Source organism: Bufo bufo, chromosome 9, assembly GCF_905171765.1.
Source record: "Bufo bufo chromosome 9, aBufBuf1.1, whole genome shotgun sequence".
NCBI lineage: Eukaryota > Metazoa > Chordata > Amphibia > Anura > Bufonidae > Bufo > Bufo bufo.
In genome coordinates this window covers 18,633,787-18,659,577 of record NC_053397.1, presented here as the reverse complement: position 1 = coordinate 18,659,577, position 25,791 = coordinate 18,633,787, and the positions used below count along the sequence as shown (strand labels likewise).

Below are 25,791 nucleotides of genomic sequence, written 5' to 3'. Positions count from 1 at the left end.
ATTTGCAATTTTTTTACAAATTTTTGGTAAATTTGGTATTTTTTATAAATAAAAATGATTTTTTTTTTTACTTCATTTTACCAGTGTCATGAAGTGCAATATGTGACAAAAAAAACAATCTCAGAATGGCCTGGAAAAGTCAAAGCGTTTTAATGTTATCAGCACTTAAAGTGACACTGATCAGATTTGCAAAAAATGGCCTGGTCCTTAAGGTGAAATAGGACTGAGTCCTTAAGGGGTTAAGGTGAAATAAGGCTGTGTCCTGAAGGGGTTAATCATCCGGCTGTGCCCAGGTAATTTTAGGCTTCTCCCGGTCACTGTTGCTTGTGAAGTCCATTGGCTAATTTAGCTCCAAACTCCACTAGACTTTCTCCATATCCAGTCATATAGACTCACTGGTCCATGCTGTGCTGCCGTAATACTGTTCTCTGTGCTCCCTTGGCTTGATCAGGGCCAAGAGGTTAAAGAGGCAGCTACATTGTGGCTTCTTCTGCTCCTCCATTAACTTTCTTCCTCATCTCTACACTCTCAACAACTCAACTCTCTCTTCTAACTCTTTTTAGGCCTCTTTCACACTTGCGTTGTCTGGATCCGTTGTGTACTCCATTTGCCGGAGGTGCCCGCCGGATCCGTAACACCGCAAGTGAACTGAAAGCATTTGAAGACGGATCCGTCTTCAAAATGCGTTCAGTGTTACTATGGCAGCCAGGACGCTATTAAAGTCCTGGTTGCCGTAGTAGTAGTGGGGAGCGGGGGAGCAGTATACTTACCGTCCGTGCGGCTCCCGGGGCGCTCCAGAGTGACGTCAGAGCGCCCCATGCGATCACGTCATCCATGCGCGTGGGGCGCCCTGACGTCACTCTGGAGCGCCCCGGGAGCCGCACGGACGGTAAGTATACTGCTCCCCCGCTCCCCACTACACTTTACCATGGCAAACAGGACTTTAGCGTCCTGGCAGCCATGGTAACCATTCAAAAAAAGCTAAACGTCAGATCCGGTAATGCGCCGAAACGACGTTTAGCTTAAGGCCAGATCCGGATTAATGCCTTTCAATGGGCATTAATTCCGGATCCAGCCTTGCGGCAAGTGTTCAGGATTTTTGGCCGGAGCAAAAAGCGCAGCATGCTGCTGTATTTTCTCCGGCCAAAAAACGTTCCGGTCCTGAACTGAAGACATCCTGATGCATCCTGAACGGATTTCTCTCCATTCAGAATGCATGGGGATAATCCTGATCAGGATTCTTCCGGTATAGAGCCCCGACGACGGAACTCTATGCCGGAACAAAACAACGCAAGTGTGAAAGGGCCCTAATTAGCAAAACCCCAGACTATATATATAAGTGATGCCAGCACCACCTAGGGGCGAATAGATGTAAAGACACTGTAACAGCCTAGTAACAGGAATTACAGCTTGATACCACAATACATTAAATATACATATATAAAAAGTTTAAAGTGCCCACATATAGCACCTAGTGGGACACTGCAGAATGTCCCCTGAATGCCTCCTTAACAATAGAACGCCTCCTCGGTGCCCCCCAAACAGTAAAATGCCCCCTTAGTGCTCCCTTCACAGTAGAATGTCCCTTAGTGCCCCCACACAGTAGTCGTGCTTCCTTTGTGCCCCCACGCAGTAGTTTTAACCCCCTTAGTGCCCTCCCTTACAGTATTGCTGCCCTGTAGCGTTAATAAAATTTTAAAAAGCAATACTCACCCAGCCCAGTTCCCCAGAGTACATCCTGCTCTCCCCAGCAGCAGGCACAAAGAGGTGATGTCATTGCACCTGCTGAGCTGAGCAGAGGAGTGCATATCCTGGGGACAAGCTGTGGAATGATCCTCAGCCCGAGGGCACTTCTACTCAGCCCAACAGGCGTGATGACATCACTGCATCATGCTGGAGAGAACATGGCGGGGAATGACACCCGGGCCCTCATGGATGGCAGGCATCATGCTTGCTGGAGAGAACATGGCGGGGAATGACACCCGGGCCCTCATGGATGGCAGGCATAGCAGTCAGAGTTAGGCTATTTTTGTCAATAATTGATCCTTCCCTCTATTTCTTTTTCTCTCTGTCTCTCTCTCTCTCTTTCTTTCTCTCTTTCCTTTTTCTATCCATTCCTGCGTATCAGTAACACTTCTAACAGACAGGTGCATTCTGTGCGCGGTGTAATAAGAACACAATAAGAAGCCCGGTAATGACACTCTCGGGAGGTCTCCTCGGCCGCCGCAGGCAGTGTGTCTGGAGTGCCCTGTTACATTAGAGCAGATACTCTGGGATATTTCTTCATATACAGCAATTTTACAGAAATCCGAGTGGTATCTTTGTCATTTGTTCTCCCCACTGTGGTTTTAGTGACTACTCGTATATCAGAACTTTCCCATTTCATAAAGCTTAAAAGTCTTTTTCACTTCCTGGACTATAGCCTTCAAATTACAGCACTGTCTGGAGACATTTATACTCAGGAAGGCTCAGATTTATAGAAAATTGTCAAAAAATGTATTCTTTACAAGTTGTATAAAGTAGTTTAAAAGAGTCATTTACATTCTGTAATCCTAAACTGGATGGTGCGATTCCACTCATTATATGGCCCCCCATAGTGTCCATTAGGGGCTGAAAAATAGGTTCTCCTATCAGGCAGCTGCAAGGTGAGAAGGATGTCACTTTACGGTAATAATACAACGTTTCATACATTTACATGTACATATGACAAATACATTATATACCCTCTCAACATTTGACTCTCCAGTTGCAGGGACTTTTATGCCCAACCCTCAATCCACCCAGGAATGCCTAGGAGGATTTTTCCAGAAATATCATTTTTTGGGCTAATATTCATATAATCTCTCCCCATTCAATGTCATTTTTTTGGAAAAATTCAGCAAAAAAAATTAATTTATTTCAAACCCTTTAAAAGATGGATAATATCACTGGCATGCAAATGTATTTGCGTAGGGGAGACAATAGAAATATCACTGAGCAAAATAAACCCCTAAAATATATCTTTTAATGATATACGAAATAAAAATAAATGGATAAACCCCAACTTATGTCTAAATAAACACAGGTATGATGACCTATATCAGCACAGTAAAAAAAACACACAATAACAGCAAGGAAAGAGCGGTAACCAGTCTCACATCCGTATTTTGGTGGACTCTAGAAAATCTACACACATTAGTGAAGTTATCTAATAAAGACTCGCGGTTAGTTGCATATTAACCAGCGATCTATCTGATAAAGACTCACGGTTACTTGCATACAGGTAATCTCATGATTAAGAGAGAATCCAGGTAAACACATCATCGGGTTGTCTGTGGGTCAGCAGCCAGGACCATGGGGTGGGAAAGTAGTCCCTGCTGGCTCTCCCTGCCTAAAAGCAGAGCAACTGCCCCGAAAAGGGCGACCCCACTTCTCGGTGGCTAAACCCTCAGACACACCTTAAATGTCCCTGCTGAAAAGATGATCTTCTTCCCGACGCGTTTCCCCAAGTGGAGATTTCCAAATGGTTCATCAGGGGACAGCGTTTTGTTGATACAAACTAGCTGCAGATCAGACACATTATATGATAAGGGTGCCAAGATAGAAAGGACCGCCGGTTATTTGAAGGTAAACACAGAATATTAATCAGCTCTGGCATACCCACTTCTCCAACCGCAGCGCTCTCCTGCCCTACAGGTGGGAGCCCTTCTTCTGCCATCTGCTTTTCCTCCTTTTCCACATCATCTAATGTCGATGAGAACATCCAGCTCCTCTTCTCTCTGACTTTTCTAGGACATAGAGATTTTGAAGGATGATTTGAAAGAATTAAAGCCAGCATAAGATGAGGATGATCATCATTAAGACCTGGCCCCCCTAAGTAGACTGGATGGTATTGGTTGGCATGCTGGCACTATCTTATTGGTATTGGATTCTTCTATTATTTTCAGCCACGTTTCTGCCTATACTCAGCTCACAGGACAATGGCGGAGACCGTGCAGGATAAGGGTTTTATAGGCTGTGACATTTGCGGATTGCCTGGTTGCACGGTATTATGGGTGATCTCGCGTTCCAAGGCTTCTAACTTTCAGTTTATAACACGTGCAGCCGCCATTTTGGGGAAAACTGATTCGTTACCATGGAAAGCAAGGAAATTTGGACCGAATTCTGCTTCGAATGCTTCTCTTCGCTCACCACTATATAGGACTTTACGGGCCCTGTTTTATTAGAGGTCCATCATTGTGAGAGCTTAGGCCCAAAGGAAGATCCTCTGGTACCCTGGTGGGCCAGTCCAAACCTGCCAGTGGCTCCGGTCTCATTATCGGGCTACTCAGGTGAATACTATCTCTCTTCACCTGAGCTCTTCTCTGACACAACAATGTGCCAACCGCACTGCATTTGCTCTTCTTGTCCGGCCGGTATCTCCTTCCATGGAAACAAACTCTCCAATTACTGCGCCCTCTTCTGTAGGCTACACAAGCAACAAATCCTCCTGTCTCAGCTGTTGTAGGCTGCGTTCCCGGTTGCCTTGGGAATCCTGCAGGCTATTCCATAAATGCCGGCCAGACAAAAAATGCTGCATTTATGCTGAAAACCAGCCAGATCATCGCCGGATCAGATTATAGTGAATGGGGCTCCAGTGGTAAATAGTGTTGATCGCGAATATTCTAATTGCAAATTTTTATCGCGAATATTGGCACTTCGAGAATTCGCGAATATCTAAAATATAGTGCTATATCTTCGTAATCGCGAATATTCTAGATTTTTTTTCATCAGTACCCATGATCCCTCACTGCTTCTTGCTTGTGGGCCAATGAGAAGGCTGCAATATCATTGACTTTAGGAGTAGTTTTGATCGCGGATTTTCATATCACGAAATTTCCGATTGCCGATTTTTGCAATCAAGAAAATAATGACTGGAGATCACAAATTCTAGAATTTACAAATTTATGGCGAATATTAGGCTAAAAAAATTCGGGATATATTGCGAATACGAATATTGCCTATGCTGCTCATCACTAGTGGTAAACTGTCGTGTCTGTGGCAATGCCAGATACGGTGAGCTCCGGGAGCCTGATCCTCTGGTGGATCAGGCTACCGGATTTCTTAACGCAACTGTGAACGCAGCTTTAGGAGTTTGGTAGCATTAACCAGCACTAGATGGTGGCTCCATTTTAAAGCGGTTTTCTGGGACCTAGCGGTGAAAGAGGTGACGTCCCGTCCATAACCCAGGCCGGGAACCTGGTAAAAGACATGATGATGGCGGAAGCAGGACTTTAGAAAAGGAATGTCACATGATCCTTGCAACTTTGGGGAGGTAAGCATATTACGTGAAATTAGGGGGATTTGCTGGATCCACTGGGTCCCAGAAAACCTCTTTAATCTTTGCTCTGAGGCCGCCTCTAAATACCCCCCTAGGTGGCAGACATGCCTTGTATCTCTGTCCCAGGACTTGCAGCTCTGCCCCCACAGTCTGTCATGGTGGGTAGTATCATGGCTGTTCGGCGGTATATGTATGTGCAAACCCCAGTTAAACAATCCTGCTTTTTATTGATACTTACACATTCACCACAAGCTGAAGTTCGATAGGAGGCTGCGGGCTTCTAACCAATCCCCCAACCTCCCCCAGACCACGTCCCCTATCCTAGAATAGGGTGGACAACTGAACTGAATCACATTCATTTATTTGCTTAATTTCAGACTGCAGTCCCATGTAAACCACAGGCCCAAATACAGCACGCACCACAAGTAAATCGCGGGATACATTGTTTGTCCTCTGGATTCTGATCCTATTTTCTTCCCATTACAGCAGCTACTATGTTGCAAAGAAGAGCTCTATATTTGATCACTCCCTACTGTTCTCGTTGCTTAGCAACCATGTCAACAGCGCCGTGGTAACGTATTAACAGTATAAGAAACAAAATAGACAGGAGCCATCCCTGTGTCAAGAAGAACATCTGAAAATAAGGATTTGTATGTGGGCCGTGGACAGGGGGCGATGCCTGAGGCAATCACTGGATCCTGGGTAAAGAATAAGATACTTGTTTTCTTCTTTTTATCTTTTTTTTTTTAACCCTTTTTATGCTATAGCGAATGTCTCTGATCTCCTGCTGCAAAACCTAAAGCTTAGTACCCCACCTAATGACAGCCACTGGCTGTCAGGGCATGATGAGAGTTGTAGTTTACAGATGGCTACACTATAGTTATGCCACTGATTGTTAGCGCATGATGAGAGTTCTAGTTTACAGATGACAACCCTATAGCGATGCCACTGGCCGTCAGGGGGTTGTAGTTTACAGATGACTACCCAATAGTTATGCCACTGGCCGTCAGGGCATGATGTGAGTTGTAGTTTACAGATGACTACACTATAGCTGTACAGCTGGCTGTCAGGGCATTATGGGAGTTGTAGTTTATAGATCACTAGATCACAATTAGATTGGGTCTGAGCTGCCAGTCCTCATCTTCACCATTGTTACATGTCTATGGTCAGTTTTAGCCATCCTAATATTGCTTTTTGTTTTGTTTGTTTTTTATTTGCCATTCCATCCATTTATTTGCATGATTGTGTTTCTAAATCTAAATTATGTACAGTTCTGTGTATATGCAGCAAATCCGGCAGAGATTTATGATACAAATCAGAGCAATGGAAAACTGTTTAGTAGCTGATCCGGAAACACGATGCCATATAGAACTGGGCAGTGAAGTTACAAGCATCCCAGAGGTTTCTTTCCATTTCCATTTAGCATCAGTATAATCACTGTCAATGTATTTCTAGAGATGTCGCGAACATAAAATTTTCAGTTTGCGAACGGCGAACGTGAATTTCCTCAAATGTTCGCGAACGGGCGAATCGGGCGAACCACAATAGACTTCAATAGGCATTCGAATTTTAAAACCCACAGGGACTCTTTCTAGCCACAGTAGTGATGGAAAAGTTGTTTCAAGGGGACTAACACCTGGACTGTGGCATGCCGGAGGGGGATCCATGGCAAAACTCCCATGGAAAATTACATAGTTGACGCAGAGTTGGGTTTTAATCCATAAAGGGCATTAATCACCTAACAATCCAAATTTTTTTTGAACAACGTGGTTTAAAACATCCAATGTGTGTATACGATCAGGTATGATGTATCGATCAGGTAGTGTAAGGGTTACGGCCGCTTCACAGACATTGACAGACCAAACTCCCCTTTTAATGCACCGCAAACAACCGCAAACAGTCCATTTGCCCAACTGCAAACTCCCCATTTGCACAAGGTTAGATACCAAGCTAGCCATGTCCCGTTGATGTCATTGAAGGTTTCTTCCTCCACCCAACCACGTACAACACCAAGGGTCCCCGAAAGGTGAATTGAATTGATTTTTCGAACGGGGAGATGGTTAAAAAAACGCTGGCTCCCTCCCCTTTGTTTGAATCCACGGTCACTGCGCCTGCGCTGTGCAATTTACTGTCACACCCGATATGAGTGGTATTTTCTGTAGTACTATTCTCATCAGTTTAATCCCTGTTACGTCCCCAATCTGGGGTCCATTTATTGAATTGATTTTTCAAACGGGGAGATGGTTAAAAAAAACGCTGGCTCCCTCTCCTTTGTTTTAATCCACGTTCACTGCGTCTGCGCCGTTCAATTTACTGTCAAACCCGATATGAGTGGTATTTTCTGTAGTTCTCTTCTCATCAGTTTAATCCCTGTTACGTCCCCTATCAGGACGTGTATTGAATGGATTTTAGACAACCGCAAACAGTTGTCAAAAGTTGACAAACTCCTTGCAGAAATGTGATTTATGTGTGTGCGTCCTTCTTGTTACTTCTAATTTGGGGCACTGCGCGTGCGCCGTGCAATGTACTCTGCCACACGGTATGAGTGGTGGCCTGGCCAGTGGCCACAGTACAGTCTGTTTGGGCCAGACACTCACTGCCTTGCAACTGCGATTATATTTATTACAGAGAAAAAATAAATTGACTTTAGTTTTATCTGCAAGGTATTGTGACACCCTGTAACGGTATGAGTGGTGGCCTGGCCAGTGGCCACAGTACAGTCTGTGGGCCAGACACTCACTGGCTTGCAACACATGGTGTGCACACAGTACAGTCTGTGAGCCTGCAGCCTCTCACTGTCTGGCAACTGCGATTATATTTAAAAAATAATAATAAATTTACTTTTTTTTATCTGCAAGGTACTGTGACACCCTATATGAGTGGTGTGCACACAGTACAGCCTGTGGGCCTGCAGCCTCTCACACATGGGCAGGCAACTGCAATATATATATATATATATATATATATATATATATAATTAAAAAAAAAGCAGACTGATGTACCAGCCCTAAAAAGGGCTTTTTGGGGTGCTGTCAGGACGCTGTCCTTACAGCAGATGAGTCTGTGGACACAGAACACTGCCCTAGCTAACGCTTTCCCTATTGAATCAGCAGCAGCACTGTCCCTCCTCTCACTAAGAATGCAGCTTCCGAATGAATCTAAAATGGATGCTGTCCAGGAGGTGGGAGGGTCTGGGAGGGAGGGTCTGCTGCTGATTGGCTGGAATGTGTCTGCTGACTGTGAGGTACAGGGTCAAAGTTTGCTCAATGATGATGTATAGGGGGCGGACCAAACATCGCATATGTTCGCCCGCCGCGGCGAACGCGAACAAGCTATGTTCGCCGTGAACTGTTCGCCGGCGAATAGTTCGGGACATCACTATGTATTTCCCGCTGGTATATACAGCCGAGCATTGTGTACACGCATCCCGGACTAATATCATGTAAGTCATATGATCAATAAATAGCGCTAATTTGAATAAACTAGATGGAAATATAACAATCAGAAAATTCAATTTTATTAAAATAAAAAAAGTAAAATTATTGATCTCATTAAAGGGCTAGGTCACAGGCATGGCCAACCTGCGGCTCTCCAGCTGTTGTAAAACTACAACTCCCACCATGCCCTGCTGTAGACTGATAGCTGTAGGCAGTCTGAGCATTCTGGGAGTTGTAGTTTTGCAACAGCTGGAGGGCCTCAGGTTGGCCATCCCTGGGCTAGGCCATCATCAGTGGGGGTCTGACTTCAGAGGATGAAGGGGCCTGCAGTGCTGATCTTGCTGCGCTGCGGCACCTACAGTTAACAATAGACCTATCGGTCCATATTACAGAGCCACAGAGTATGTTGTCATATGGGGCCTCCATACATAACACCATAACCGAAAGGGCTGTACCATATACCAAAAAAACTTACCGGACCTATTTTTTATGAATCTATGAAATAAAACTTATTTATATGGCACAGCACGGACCCATAGATTACTACTATGAGCGCCATATTATAGACCTGAGAGAGCATACATACAGAATACATACAGTAAGATTCCATTACAGGGCTCTCTGATTCTGTTATATGCTCATGACAGGCCATCAATATCTGATCAGCTCAGTTCGAACACGGCACGCGCCCAGTTCTGCAGTAGCTCTGGCACCAGTTCTGTCCATTGTCCAGCACAATAGACGGCTGTAGCCTCAGCACCTACCTTCTGCGCCAGCTACTGCAGGGGTGCCAAGCCTCAGATCCCAAAGATATGAAATGATAGCCTATCCTAAAACCCAGTGAAACCCCTTTAATCCAAGAAATTGAACTTTTTGTTCCTGCAATCAGTCAGTTCTAGATAATCAGATTGTGGAATAACGGAATTAGTACTCACGTACACGACTGTGGTTTTTTGTCCGCATCTGATTTTTTGTGGATCGGATGCGGACCCATTCACTTCAATGGGGTCGCAAAAGATGAGGACATCACACCGTGTGCCGTCCGTATCTGTATTGTCCTTTCCACAGCACCTGCAAAAAAAATAGAACGTGTCCTATTCTTGTCTATTTTGTAGGGAAAGTATAGGACAGTTCTACGGAGGGCAGGGCGCTCCATTCTGTGGCCAATATCCATGTTTTGCGGATTTGCAATTTGGGGACCGCAAAAAATAGCGACAGCCGTGTGCATGAGCCCTGATAGAGAAAGAAAGAAATATTACGCATATTACAGCGACGCGCTCATCAAAGACCCCAGACACTTTTACCTAATGCTTTTTTAAATAAATTTAACGTTTAGAAAGCCTCAGGCATCTACATCCCGAAATGGTAATTTTTCACGCATCATGCATCACACTCCAGTTAACCCTGAACCATCGGAATGACTCCATGAATTATAAATCGTAATCTTCTTTGGGAATTAGAACAATGAACTGCGCGATAACGGAGCTTCTAATAATAATTTTGAAAAACATTCATAAACGCCGTTTGCCCAAAGGCTTCAAGCTGTTTGCTTCGGTGGCAGACACGAGCGGACTGTTCACATCGCGGTTACAAAACTATGTCATTGTCTTGATGCCAAGAGGAAGAATACGGGATTTAGATGGATGCAATTAATCTCCGCACCAGTGTGATTCTTAGTCATTCTGATTCGGAAGGAATAGATTACATAACTGATCCGCAGTTTACACAGTTTATCCAGTGTGTCATCCGTAACGTAAATGAACACATTAAAAGTAACGGTGCCATGCATTTTATTAGTGTTGCTTTTTTTGCCCAAAAATTAAATTTTCTGGAAAATATTCACATTTATGCCAATAACTTTGGCTCAGTGGTTAGCTCTGGCACCTGGGGTCCTAGGGACAGCTCGATGCTAATGACTGTAAAGCGCTGCGGAATATAGTAAAGCTATAAAGGTGCATAAAATAATAAATGAATAAATAAATAAATATATGGAATATGTCTAAGGGTCCATTCACACGTCCGTTGTTTCTTTCCTGATCTGTTCCGTTTTTTGCGGAACAGATCTGGACCAGATCTGTACCCATTCATTTTCAATGGGTCCTGAAAAAAATCAGACATTGAGCTGTCCGATTTTTTTCAGGACCCATTGAAAATGAATGGGTACAGAACTGGTCCAGATCTGTTCCGCAAAAAACGGAACAGATCAGGAAAGAAACAACGGACGTGTGAATGGACCCTTAAAAGGAGTCTGTCACCTGCTAAATCAAAGTAAGCACACCGACATGTAGGATAGGTGCCCCCAAAACATAACCATACCTTTTTTTGTGAAATTTAATTTTCTTAATCCTGAGAAATGTTTTTTGTTTTTTTTTATAAGGTTTTTGGTGCACTGTGGGGCAGGGCCACTCCATTCAGTGTGCCATTGCCACCAAGGAGAGATAGTACCTCCCAAATCCTGACAGGCCTCTCACTCAGTTAAGCGAGTACTCTACTTTGCACTTATGAGGGGCAATCACCCTGAAACAGCTGTCTGCAGATGAGGTGCTGGCTTAGTTAATATTGAGTCATGTTTCAAGGCCTATTTAAAGAGCTGAACATCAACTTATAGGATAGCTGCGTTACAAAGGGGCAGAGGTTGTTTAGAGCTCATTTGCATCCCTTTCTTCGCAGAATTTCAGAGGGGCATGAATAGCCTATAAGGCCTCTTTCACGCGGGCGAAATTTCCGCATGGGTGCAATGCGTGAGGTGAACGCATTGCACCCACACTGAATCCGGGCCCATTCACTTCAACGGGGCTGTGCAGATGAGCGGTGATTTTCACTCATCACTTGTGCGTTGCGTGAAAATCGCCGCATGTGCTATATTGTGCGTTTTACACGCAACGCAGGCCCCATAGAAGTGAATAGGGGCTGCGTGAAAATCGCTCGGAGACGATCGGGATGAAGACCCGATCATTATTATTTTCCCTTATAACATGGTTATAAGGGAAAATAATAGCATTCTTAATACAGAATGCATAGTACAATAGCGCTGGAGGGGTTAAAAAAAAAAATATATAATTTAACTCACCTTACATCTCTTCTGTCTTCATCTGTGAGGTAAAGGACCTGTGATGACGTCACTGCACTCATCACATGGTCCATCACATGATCCATCACCATGGAGATGGATCGTGTGAAAGACCATGTGATGAACGCAGTGACGTCACGACAGGTCCTTTTCCTCACAAATGAAGACAGAAGAGATGTCGGCTGCGCGAACAAGTGGATTAAGGTGAGTTAAATTATTTTTTATTTTTTTTTAACCCCTCCAGCGCTATTGTACTATGCATTCTGTATTAAGAATGCTATTATTTTCCCTTATAACCGTGTTATAAAGGGAAATAATACAATCTACACTACAACTAACCCAAACCTGAACTTCTGTGAAGAAGTTCGGGTCTGGGTACCACATACATTTTTTTATCACGCGCGTGCAAAACACATTGCACCCGCGCGATAAAAACTGAAAAACGCAACGCAATCTCAGTCAAAACTGACTGCAATTGGGTACCTACTCGCGCGGGTTTGACGCAATACACCCGGGACGCATCCTGAACAAATCCGCCACGCCCGTGTGAACCCCAACTCTTTCCCCACCTGGAATATTGTCAGTACGCAGCATTTATTATTTTACATATACCAGAAATGAATATTACAAATATATGACTTATCGGTATATCAACATCAGCAGGGCCCTTGCTGTCTATAAAAGAATCAATAAAAATATAGAAAACATATAATATATAAGGATGAAAAATAAAGAATAAAATATAAAGAATATATTAAAAAAATATATATAAAATTCTGTATTCAGAATGCTATTATTTTCCCTTATAACCATGTTATAAGGGAAAATAATAATGATCGGGTCCCCATCCCGATCGTCTCCTAGCAACCGTGTGTGAAAATCGCACCGCATCCGCACTTGCTTGCGGATGCTTGCGATTTTCACGCAGCCCATTCACTTCTATGGGGCCTGCGTTGCGTGGAAAACGCACAATATAGAGCATGCTGCGATTTACACGCAACGCAGAAGTGGCGCGTGAAAATCACCGCTCATGTGAACAGCCCCATAGAAATGAATGGGTCCGGATTCAGCGCAGGTGTAATGCGTTCACCTCCCGCATTGCACCCGCGCGGAATACTCGCCCGTGTGAACTCAGCCTAAGGCTACTTTCACACTAGTACCGTCTCAATAGCAGAAAAAAATGCTTTCCGTTTTTTCCCCATTCATTGTCATAGGGGACAAAACGTAATTGAACAGAACGGAGCGCTCCAAAATGCATTCAGTTCCGTTTGGTTGCATTCTCATACCAGAGGGCAAACTGCAGCATGCTGCGGTTTGATTTCCGTCCTGGGATGCGGAGCAAAATGGATCCGTCATGACCCACAATGCAAGTCAATGGGGACGGATCGTTTAATTCTGACAGTCTGACAAAATAGAAAACGGATCCGTCCCCCATTGATTTTCAATGGAGTTCATGACGGATCCGTCTTGGCTATGTTATGGATAATACAACCGGATGCGCTTCTATTTTATCCTGGGAGTAGTATTTTTGTGCACTTTTGCCCTGCCAAGCCCACAGGCGACCTTGATGGTGAAGGTGGTACATATAGCTGTGTGTGCTCCCCCTCCTATTGGTTGCTTGATGCACACAGAGGTAACTAGGAGCAGCACACTATATGTGCAGGGACTGCTCTCCTGAATGTAGATGCCCAATGGCATAGGTAGGTTTAGAGTAGGACCTGCCTGACTGAGACCACCTTGGTGTTGGTAGGCGGGCACAGATGTGTTTTGATCAAAACATTTAGGCTGACAAATCTCTGATTTTATATCACGACCGGAGGCTCCTATTGCATTCTCAATCTTTACTGTAACCATAGCAGCAAAGAGAAAAAACCACAGAAATCATCCCACAAGGGTAACCCCTCCCATAGTCCAGTCCATAAATAGAACCTCCCACAGGAACTCTTCCTCTTTCTTTGCTGCTTCCATGGCAAGATAAGTGTACCTTTGACTGACATATTATTATTTTTTACTGAATTGCGATATATTTTCTTGTATTTGCTGACTTATGGTATTAGTCATTACTAGTTGTATTAGAATTGTTATCTCCTCCATGTACTGGATTTCTTCTGGATAACGTATATATATATATATAGATTCCTTCCCTTTTGAGTTATTTTCTCCCTCTAGCTCCGGTTTAGCCACCGCTACTGTCCTCCTTTCTTTACCCGCCTCGGCGGGTTACTACAGCGCCGTTTCCCCTCTCTTTTACCTCTGTTTTTCTCCCTGACACCGGCTCCATTTCGGCGATACTTCCGTAATCTCGCGAGACGAGATTTCATCCTCACAGGTCTCTGAGCTGATTCTTGAGCCGGATTGGGGGCGTGTTCCGGCGCTTCTGGTGGGCGGAGCCTCACAGTTTCCCGCGCTCTGTCCCCATCCAGCCCTCTTCTCTAGAGCCGGATTGGGGGCGTGTTTATCTCCGTCCCGCGCTTCTGGTGGGCGGAGTCTTACCTCAGCTTGCTCTCCAGCTCCCTGTCTGCTTCAGCGCCGCTGCATCTTTCATCTCTTCAGGTTACAGTTCTCACAGGAGTGACTAACTCCTCACCATGTCCCTTCCTGCACAGTCCGATTTAGCTACCCCCTCTCTAGTGCCTATCCCAGCCTCATCTGCTTTGCCCCAGGCAAATTTACAGCAGTCTATCACTGAGGCCATTAACAGTGCTATGGGATCCATGTCCACTGTCATCTCACAGTCCATTGCCCAAGCACTGAAGGTTCAGAACCCTGCTCCTATTCCTCCTACTAATGCCTCCAGAATTAATGTGTCAGATAGCTTAGTTCTATCACAAGACCGCGTGCTTAGTTCACGCAAGCGAGCCTGCACGCGCCAGGCAGAAAAAGCGCGCCCATGGAAGTCGGCTCGGGCTCAGCCCGTCCCCAGTTCAGACTCAGATGTGGAGTCCGAGGAGGAGGCTTATAGTGATGGCCACAGTGCCTCTGACCTAGACCTAGAAGAGGTCCTAGAGGAAGATCAGGATTTTATCCCTGAAATCCCTCGGTCTCGTCCGTCAACTAGTACGGCCCCTGAGACCCTCGGAGCATCTACTACCCTGTTAGACCCTGCGGGTGAACCATTATTCGACCCGGATAATTTACATCATCCACGGTCCGCTGAGTGGGTACCATCCCCACATGTGGCCAGATATTTAGAAGATAGGGTTAGAAAACCCCTGTCTAAGGAGACGCGCAGCAAACTGAAAGCTGAGTGTCCGCGTCCCTTGGTCCCAAACAAAGTCTGTGATACCCCCAATGTGGATCCGAAAATGATCCAATTTTTGGCCAAGTCCGGATTTAATCCCCGTAGAGGTCTCGATTCAGCACTTCGTGCTTGCCAGGACAAATTGCTGGATAGCCTAGGTCCTTTAACCAGAATTTTTGAATTGGCAGAATCCGCCAAATCTGAGGGCACTTCTATTGACCCAGATGAATTGCGTGGCTGGGCTCAGCGCGCCATCTGTATGGTGGGAAATGTGAATGCTTCACTTTCCATGGAACGGAGGAAAGCAATCCTCATTAAGATAGAACCTAAATTGTCCAACATGGCTCTCACTGAGTCGGGCAAGGAGGCGCAGGGGCTCCTATTCGGAGATACTTTTATCAAAGACCTAGGCAAATTTGTAGGAGCGTTCACAGCATTAGATAAGGCCCAAAGCTCCATGCGTAAGGTCTTTCAGGGGAGAGTCTCTTCCAGGGCCGGCAGTTCCAGGGGCCGTCTGTCCGGCCGTGCCCATTTCCAGACCCGCGGCAGCGGTCGAGGCTCCTTCAACCAACGACAGGTGTTCCAGGACCAGAGGCCTCAATCCTCTTTCTTTCCATCCAGAGGTTCATCCGGAAGATCCCGGTCCTTCAGAGGATTCGCTGGTTCCAGACGCCCTTTTGGTAAGTTGCCAGAATCTAATGTCTTCTTCAAACCTTTGCATAGGAGGCAGACTCCTACATTTTTTGGATGCTTGGTCCCGCATCTCATCCGACCCTTGGATCCTTTCCACGGTCCAAGGTTTCCATATAGAACTGACGGTCTCTCCTTTATTCCTCCCCTATCCACACCCGAGAGTGCTTTCAAGGCAATCCCGCCTTTGTTTGAACACGGAGCTTCATTCACTCCATACGAAAGGAGCCATAGAGCTCGCCCCGATTCCAGAAGGAGGAATCATCAGCGACATTTTCTTAGTACAGAAAAAGGGGGGTCAATTTCGACCCGTCATAAACCTCAAACGCCTCAACCATTTTGTACGATACCGCCATTTCAAGATGGAGGGTATCCACTTACTCAGAGACCTTCTGATTCCATACGACTGGATGGTGAAGTTGGATTTGAAGGACGCGTACCTTACGGTTCCCATTGCTCCACCTTCCAGGGATCTTCTTCAATTCCTGTGGAACGGTCAGGTCTGGCGGTTCACCTGCCTCCCCTTCGGCCTTTCGTCAGCTCCTTGGTGCTTCACCAAGCTGATGAAACCAGTGGTCGCTTGGCTCCGTCTTCAGGGGATTCGTTTAATAATTTACTTAGACGATATCCTGATCCTGGCGCAGTCTCCCAAGATCCTCTTGTCTCACTTACAGATGTCAATTACTCTTCTCACGGATCTAGGGTTTATTATCAACACGGAGAAATCCTTTCTTCAACCCACCAGGTCCATAGAGTTTTTGGGATTCGTGGTGGACTCGTCCACTCAGAGTCTTTGTCTTCCAAGCACCAAAGTGAAATCCATCCGCAAAGAATTGCGCCATACTCTGAAACTCCGCCAAGTTTCCTTACGTCATTTAGCTCGGGTGATAGGCCTCTTATCCTCTTCCATCCAGGCAATTTTTCCTGCCCCATTGCATTATCGAGCTCTTCAACGACTGAAGATCGCTCACCTTCAGACGGGAGCGGCGTACGCAGATTTGGTGATCCTGGACCAGGAGACGAGGGACGAACTGACATGGTGGATTTCCAACCTCGATGCATGGAATGGCAGAGCCATTGTAGGTCCTCAACCGGATCTCATCATAGAGGCGGACGCCAGTCTTCTGGGCTGGGGTGCCCACTGCGAGGGAGTCTCCACTGGGGGTCCGTGGTCAGCAGTCGAATCCCATCTCCACATAAATGCACTGGAACTCCTGGCGGGTTCGTTTGCCATCCGCAGTTTCGCCAACAGCAGGGTTTCGGCATGCATCAAGCTCAGGATGGACAACGTGTCGGCGGTCCGATACGTCAACTCCATGGGGGGGACTCACTCGGCTATGTTGACTCATTTAGCGAAAGAGTTCTGGAACTACTGCCTGGACAATGGAGTCAAGGTGATCGCGGAATATATCCCGGGTCTTCACAATACCTTCGCGGATTGGAGTTCTCGGTACACCTCGGACTTCAGCGATTGGAGATTGGATCCGGCGGTGTTTGCCTCTATCGATTCCCTTTGGGGTCCTTTTGCCCTGGACCTCTTTGCTTCACGTTGGAATTCCCACCTTCCCAGATTCTACAGCTGGAGGCCGGACCCTCTGTCAGAGGCCGTGGACGCTCTCCTTCAGAACTGGTCAGAACACCTTTCATATGCCTTTCCCCCTTTCATGCTGATTCCTCGAGTGCTATCTCAAATTCGCCGCCAGTCAGCGGAATTGGTCCTAATAGTCCCATTTTGGCGGACTCAGGTCTGGTTTCCCCAACTCCTGGATCTCCTGATAGAGGACCCTCGTCTCCTCCCGTTTTCCCGGACTCTTCTCCTGGGCCCTCTAGACCAACAACATCCTCTCCTGCTAGACGGATCCCTCCGACTCCTAGGTTGCAGAGTTTCGGGATGCAGTACGAGATCGCTGGAATATCGGGAACGGCTAGGTTCCTCCTGGATAACGCCTGGGCTCCCGGTACTAGACGGGCATATGGATCAGCTTGGGGCATCTGGTCTCGTTGGTGCGTTGGACGGGGTGTGGATCCCGTTTCGGCCCCTGTGACCGAGATTCTTCAGTTTTTATCATCTCTATTTGATGAAGGTAAGGCTTACAGGACTATGAATGTTTTCCGGTCGGCAATCTCCTCACGACACCAAGGGTTTGCGGGTGTTCCAGTTGGACAACACCCTCTAGTTTGTCGTCTCCTCAAGGGTTCTCGTCTCTCTCGTCCCCCACAACCTCGTTTCTCTTCTTCTTGGGACGTCAGATTGGTTCTAGATTTCTTTTCTCAGTGGCCTTCCAATTCTGATCTCTCTCTACGGCAGCTTTCGGCGAAACTAGTGTCTCTGCTATGCCTTGTTTCATGCAAGAGAGTTTCGGATGTTAGAGCTCTAGACTTTAATGCTCTCTCTTTTTCCCCGGATGGCGTTTCCTTCAACATCTCCCGCCGTACGAAAACGAACATCAAGTCGGTTTGGTATCCGGAATTTCCTAATTCTCCGGCCCTTTGTCCGGTAGGTTGTCTTAGGGAATACTTATCTCGTACTTCTCTCCTCCGTCGGAGTTCTTCTCCTAACCTGTTCATTTCTTTTCGGAAACCATTCCCTCCGGTTACGAGTGTCACCCTTTCCCGCTGGGTGAAATGGATCCTTTCCTTGTCCGGAGTGAACACGTCCGTTTTTTCCGCCCATTCGGTCAGAGGAGCTTCGGCTACTTCTATGGTATTAGCGGGCGCTCGCTTGGAGGACATCATGAGATTGGCGGACTGGTCTAGATCCTCTACCTTCCGGGAGTTTTATTTTAGGCCGGCTCCACATGCTTTCGAGTCTGTTATTTCCACACTTTGAACTTGCAATAGGAGCCTCCGGTCGTGATATAAAATTACATGATTTTCCTAGTTTATGACGTAAAGTCATGATTTTATGAACGACACGGAGGCGAGTATTGCCCCTCCCTTTGCTACTATTTTTTACTACTTGTTAATAAAAATTTAATGTTCCCTCCCTTTTTGTTTTCTGTGGTTCTTCCATTGATGGTTATATCATTATTATATTTATAATTATAGTTATTGTCATTACAATATATTTATATGTTTTGAACTATCTTGTATTTTTCTCTCAGTATTCATTATTTATTTATTTACTCAAAAAAGAATTGATATTCTAGCAGATTACCATGTGCCTTTATATATCTTCCTGTAGGTTGAGACCTTACTCGGCCGTGTTTTTCCATGTGGCATTCTGGTGGCTGGTCTGGTCGAGGCCCTCCAGTGGTATTCGTTTCGGATGACTTTCCAGACGGATCCAGTTTTTGTTCCATCCTGATTGGTTGAGTTTTCCTGTTGGATCGTGTTGATGCGAGTTTTTATTTCCGGTCCGGTGATACAGTTAAAGATTCTTCGCTACAAAGAAAGAGGAAGAGTTCCTGTGGGAGGTTCTATTTATGGACTGGACTATGGGAGGGGTTACCCTTGTGGGATGATTTCTGTGGTTTTTTCTCTTTGCTGCTATGGTTACAGTAAAGATTGAGAATGCAATACTCGCCTCCGTGTCGTTCATAAAATCATGACTTTACGTCATAAACTAGGAAAATCATGTAATTTTATCATATCAGAGTGAGGGCTCAGTCCATATATAATGTTTGCATCTATCGTGATAGTGGATTATTATCTGTGATTTTTCTTTTATAAATGTAGCCATGCCCATCCGCATATTTATTTATCATATCATGCAGGATGTTTTTTTCTCTTTTTCTGTGATTTTTGTTTCACTTCCTCTCCTGCAGGGAAAGAGCGCTTCTCTCTCCTTGTTCTAACGATCGGTGGAGCTCTCAGCACTCCGACCCCCACCAAATAAACCTTTCATATGTCCTTACGACGCATCAAAAGTTTTGCGACTGCTCAGTGACCCTTTAAATAGCATTCTCCAGGGAGACGGTGGCGCAGCTAATTTTTATTCTTGCTCTCTTTTTAGTTCCCTTCTGGCTTTCATGGACACTTCAGAAGCCATATTCGCAATGATGTATGTCAGGAATATCGCATGGAAGCAAGGCCACCACCTCCGAAATCCTTCACCCAACGAATAAAAGTAAGACGACCAAAAAAATAATAAAAAAACAAAACCAAAAAAAGTATGTTCATGTACAAATCTCTGCAGCTTTTTCCCCATAGCGAAACACAGAGTTTGTGTGCAAGTCTTAGATGTACAGTAGGGAACCCCTTGTGAAGACTATGTGATTTTTATTGATTGTATTACTTTTAGGATTAAACAGCCTGGAAATAAGCATAAGGGTACTTTCTGTGACAAAATCTCCTGCGTTTCCCACGGCAGAGAAAACGGCTGCACTGTGTCTGTGCTGTGGGTTCTGCAGTGGGTTTCAAGCTAAAGCGTGAGCAGGGTCCTTCTGTGGCTTTACGAGAGGTCCGCCTGGTAACTGCGCCAAGAATGGACCTTTACACTCTTGGCACATTCTTGAAAACCAGCAGTAAAAACCCTTGGCATGAACTGCAGTGCGGACTCCCACTGAAAGCAGTGGGTGGCCGTTTCAGCGCAGATTCTGTCCGGTTTTTAGCACCGAATTCACGCCCTGAAAAAACTCCTTCTGAACATACCCTTAGCTGCAGCCATACATTTTCTGTCTGCCATACATTCATTTTCCACCTTGACGTGGAGCTGGTGGTGTTCACTTTATCATCCAAAAAGGGTCCCACATCTATCAGACATTTATGGCATATCCTATGGATAAACTCTACGTGTCTTACATGGAAATACCCCTTAAAAGGGACCAGGGGCTTTAAAGGGGTTCTGCACTTTGTTTTAACTGATGATCTATCCTCTGGATAGACCATCAGCATCTGATCGGCGGGGGTCCGAGCTCTGTTCACTTGAATGGAGCTTAGCCCTAGTTGATACTAGTCGTGACGTCACTGGGCTGGCAGTAAACAGTGAGAAGGCAGCGGCGCTGCTGGAGCGCCGCTGCCTTCTCAAACAGCTGATCGGCGGGGGTCCCGGGTGTCGGACCCCCGCCGATCAGAAGCTGATGATCTATCCAGAGGATAGATCATCAGTTAAAACAAAGTGCAGAACCCCTTTAAGTATGTGCTAAGAGTTAACAGCTCCTCAGCTTTCAGTGTTATATACAGGACTAGCCTTAAAGGGGTTGTCCCAGGATAGGAACTCCTACTGATCACAATATCAGGGCACCCTGTATCCCCTGTTTGGAGCGGTGATTAACCCCTTAAATATCATGCATTCATTTTGTTTTTGTCTTGCACAGTGCCGAGAATTTATCATGGTAAATCTTACCACTTTTCTCCCAGACGCTTCTTGCGCTGTGCTCTGGTCCTCCCTGCTGGTGTTTGTCTTTCTAACGCCCCAGAGTGGTGTTACCACTCCTGCACCCTGCTACTGTCTTTATTGGGCTAACACTAATGCCATCTGTGTATTTTTTCCAGGTCCTCCACACTGTGCATTCCTAATTTGTTTGCAACTTTTATGTTCATGTAATGTATCTGGTTCACCAGCAGGTGGCAGCAAACACAGCAGAGCTGTACTTAGATAGAATGGAACTTACCATTCCATTCTAACCCCCCTCTGGAGAGAAGTGGGCTAGTCCTACTTCCTGCAGGAAGGGTGGGGACCAGTTAGTTCCAGTCTAGTTTACCTCCAGCTAGGGGAAGGGTGTGCAGGGACACATCTCTGCTGGATGTGCCCACGCCAGCCAGAGAACCCTAAGTTCTGCTGGCCATGGAGGCCGAAGCTTAAAGCCTCAGGAGCCAGGAGGAAAGTTCCCTGGCCTAATCTAGAGTCAGACTACAGAGAAGAAGTGCAGCATACAGAAGAAGCTGAGTTATACAGCCAGCCTGTCAGTGCAGCAGAGCCAGAGAGAAAGATATAGCAGGGTTGAGTTTGACTGCCAGTTTAATGCTAAAGCCTGCTGGAACCAAGACAAAGCCTGAAACTGTTTGGAGAAACGTTTATTCAAGTAAAGCTGTCATTGAACTCATCTCAAGTTATTTCTTCAAATCCCTCAATTATTCCCCTTATTTATTGCTTCGGGGCCAAAGCCTGGGGTCCAGCGGTATCCAGGTAGGAGCACCATGACACACATAAAGAGACATTTTAGGCCGCACTATACCACTCAGCATTCCTACACCTGGGACGCAATATATATATATCTATAGAGTGCCCTGGGGGGAGGCCGCCCATTGCATCTTCCTGGCTGCAGCGGCAATATCCCACACACACCACATCACCGCTGCAGCCATTCACTGCCCACAGCAGTCACAAGACGTACTCTGATGCCAGTGATTGTGCAGCGTACTCAAGTTGTGTGCAGTAGGTGTTTCTGGGTGATGTAGTGCAATATACACTAACCTGGTACAGCTGACTCTCTGCAAGGGCAGGTATAGGTAGAAATAGTTCGTGACGCCAGTGCCAAGTAAACGGTGGCACGCCGTTTGCGGATGCAGGAATAAATTGAGGAAACGTAGTCTTAAAACAGAACTCCAACTTTAGTAGTTTTGCAAGCAGAGACAATATTGGAATCGCAGTTCCTAAGCATACAATCGATTTTGCAATTCGGTCGATGCAGGCAATTCAGTTATAGCAGGGTAATTACAGAGTGTTGAACACAGGACTTGCAGCACAGGAGCTTGCACTCTAATTCTGTCTGATCCTGGAATACAGCAATTCTTCACCAAGGCCCATTAACCTAATTCTGGCTTTACATCCTTGGCTATGGCTTCTATAAGTACCTCCTCTGTCTTTCTGAGTACCTCTGGCTTTCCTGATCTTTGCCTCTGTCTCTCTCAGCTGCTGGAAACTTCCTCAGGTTCTTGATCTAACATATTCCTGTTTCTGCATATGGGAATTCAGGAGGGAATCTTCTCCTGGACAGCAGGCTTCAGGCCTGGACTTGTCTCAGACATTGTCTAATCTCCAACTGTAGATTACAGACACTAGACTCCGTCTGCCTTCTACTTCCCTGTCTGGGCTTTATATAAACTAGGGCTCTCTAGCTCCCTCTAGCGACTAGAAGCTGGAATGACACCCCTGCAAGCCTGTACATGCAAGTTTCAGTAAAAGGAAAATACATACATTACATGACATTTTATAAAACTGACGTATAACAACTTCCCCATAATTAGGAGGGACGACAGCACACCAAGGGACACTTTGGTAGTGACAGGTATTACAGTTCCCGTACACTACAATTGGCTGCATGGTGACGAGGTGTGGACGTAACATCACCTCTGGAGCCAGGAAGGTGACGTCAGTGGTGCAGGACCAGAGCATGACTTGTGAGAGTCAAGATTTTACCTTCTCCTGTAGTACACATTTGTCTCCACTAGATGGCAAATGTCAATTAGGTGCCTCATGTACATTCTCTTTGTTCTAAGATCAATTAGTGAAAGAAAGGAGGAGTTAAGTTGCTATTTTTCAAATGTGCCAATCAACTCAGGAATAAAGTTAGTAAACTACTCCCTTTTTGTCACAGAGCCAATAAACTTGCATCTAGGACCACCCATTTGTCTACCTCATGTTGCCTATATAAGTGTATGTAACTGAAATAAAGGAGGAGATATTTTCCATGATACCAGCCTGCATTGGTCTCATTAGAGAAAGCTGTATGAGCTCATACTTATAATTCCAACTGATTTGGAGCCACACAAAAGAAGAAGTTGTGTCGTAGATTTTGCGACGACAAAATCTGGAAGTGATAGGGAAGAAAAGTGGACATTATGACAACTTTTATTATTCTACTACATTTGCCGCTGGTGTTGATTTCTTTTTGTTTTACTCGGGCAACCCCTTTAAGGGACGCAACTAAGGCAATCTCATCCACCCTCCATCTTGTAGGATATAGCTGCACCGGCATACAGGGAAAGGTGCGCATCCCACCTGTAAAAGATGAAAGGATAAAAGCAGAAAGGCCCGGTGTCATCACAGCTCACCGCCATGAATTATAGAGACACAGAAGTGGGCTTTGACATTGCCACCTGCGTTCTGTGCAGATGAAGACAGTAAAGGACCTGCCAGCCGCGCAGAAGCCATGTCAGCTCTGCTGATTAAAGCCACATGCTACAGAGGAATCTTTCTCTTTATAGTCCTGCTCCGTGGAGCCGTTTGCACACACGTGGCCGTCTCGTGGTTGACGTGCTTGTTTACCGTCTCTTCGGGAGATGTTTACCTCGCATTCCTTCCTTCTCCAACCTTGAGATTAGTGTTTGGAAGTAAGACACAGATCTCCTTACTAGGAAAGATTCTGATGTGTTTATGTCATGGCTTCCAGGCCAAACTCTTTTTATCTCTCCATCATAACATCCATGTTTCTAGCCTCACAGGATAACAGCCTGTCCTCGCTGAGAAGATTTGTGGGATCTGCTGTAAAGATCGCTCCTCCGAGATACTAAATGAAATATGTCCCGCAGCCACAATGGCTTACTAATCTGGGAAGGGGTTATCTCTCCTTTTCAACTTTTAAATATCATTTACAAGATTTTTTTTCTACGTAAACCCCACCGGGGCCATGGGCGAAGGTCATGCCCCCATAACAACCTGTGTCTTCGTTAAAAGCGGTACCAAATTGACCTCTTAAAGGAAACCTGTCATCAGGATTTAGACCCTCAAATCTGCCACCAACCTGTTATCCAGGACAGTAACAGTGATGTCCTTTTATCTTCTTTGCGACTCAACATAAGTTAGAAAAAGAACTCTGAGTCCTCCAGCGACATGTGGCGCATGCGCAGTGTGCAGATGAAGCCAAGGACCATGTACAGACCAGTACACATTTGCCAGATGCACTGGAGCTTATGATGATGTACCCAGCCTACTAGACGTCAATGAAGCCAGGACTGTAACCGTCCTGATGAGCGGTTCCCTTTAAATAGCGTCAGCAGAGTGTCCCCAAAAAACAATACTTAACACAGTCTAAGAAATTAAGGGGTTGGCCAAGGACTGAAACTTTTCAGATATCCACAAGATAGATGATAGGTTCATGATCGTTGGGGATCCTACTACTTATCACAAGAACAAGGTTCTTATTTCTCCGTTAAAATTGAATTGTGGTCGAGCATGAGTGCTGCCTCCATTCAAAGTCTGTGGGACTGACAAAGAGAGGCCGAGTAGAGTCTGAATGGAGCAGCAGTGCACATACCTGAATGGGGAACACAGGACACCCAGGAATCAGACACATCCACTTTAAAAAAAAAACATTCAGGCTGCCTGCACCTGCCACAAGGGGGAGCTCACCATACAATTTCCACTGAAGTCAATGTGAGCTCCCCCTGGTGGCAGCTGCCAGAAGAGTTTGTCAGGCAGTTGCCTGATCTGGCTTTCAATTCTCCCCTATTTGTAGTGACATTAGTATTGGGTGGGGATGTGACAACTTCTCAGTCACTATCATACCCAGAGAGGAAAGGCTGTGTGTCTGTGGGGAGCTACTTATAAAGGGGTGGGGGGCCTACAGGAGAAGCAACAGTACCCCAATCACATGGCTAACGGCATAGGCCCAAAACCCCTTTTTCTGCAAAGTGGGAGGATCCTTTTACCTGTAAATGGTGTTATGGGCAAAAAGACTTGTCCACAATAATTTAAAGGGGGTCTGGTTATTAAGGGGCCCCTAAGATATTAACAATCCATACTTACCAACATCATTGTTGATAAATTCGGGGCATTTAAGCACCGCCGCTGGGAAATCCCAAACCGTATGCCCAGGGCCGGTTCTAGGTGAAATGGGGCCCTGGGGGGAAAAACAATAAGGCCCCCCCCCCCCACGACACTTGCTGACTTTAACGTCCCCCCTCCATCACTACAGAAATACAGCGCCCCATACCTCTTACATTCAATCATGTCTCAGTTGATGTAGATGTTCTCTGTCCTCATCTTCTCCTTTCAGACCTTCAGACCAGACCACCATTTTGTCGCCATTTTCCGTCTCTGCAGTTTGACAACAAAAAAAAAATCTTAGTTTACTACTTTTCCATCATCCTCCCATCTTCTGGAGAAATCATCCTACTACCCCCAATACTGTACCACGGTGCTCCCCAATACTTTACTGCAGAAACAGAA

General features: G+C 45.7%; 1 protein-coding gene across 1 annotated transcript in view; it reads left to right on the top strand.

Moving 5' to 3' along the window:
• The first annotated feature begins 5,905 nt into the window (after positions 1-5,905).
• The window catches only part of C9H3orf84 (chromosome 9 C3orf84 homolog), a 37,086-nt gene continuing 17,200 nt past the window's right edge, over positions 5,906-25,791 (top strand). The window contains exons 1-2 of the mRNA XM_040407713.1: positions 5,906-6,001; positions 19,693-19,806. Of these exons, the coding sequence (XP_040263647.1) occupies positions 5,975-6,001; positions 19,693-19,806 (141 nt within the window). The 5' untranslated portion in view covers positions 5,906-5,974. The remainder of the gene's footprint in view (positions 6,002-19,692; positions 19,807-25,791) is intronic.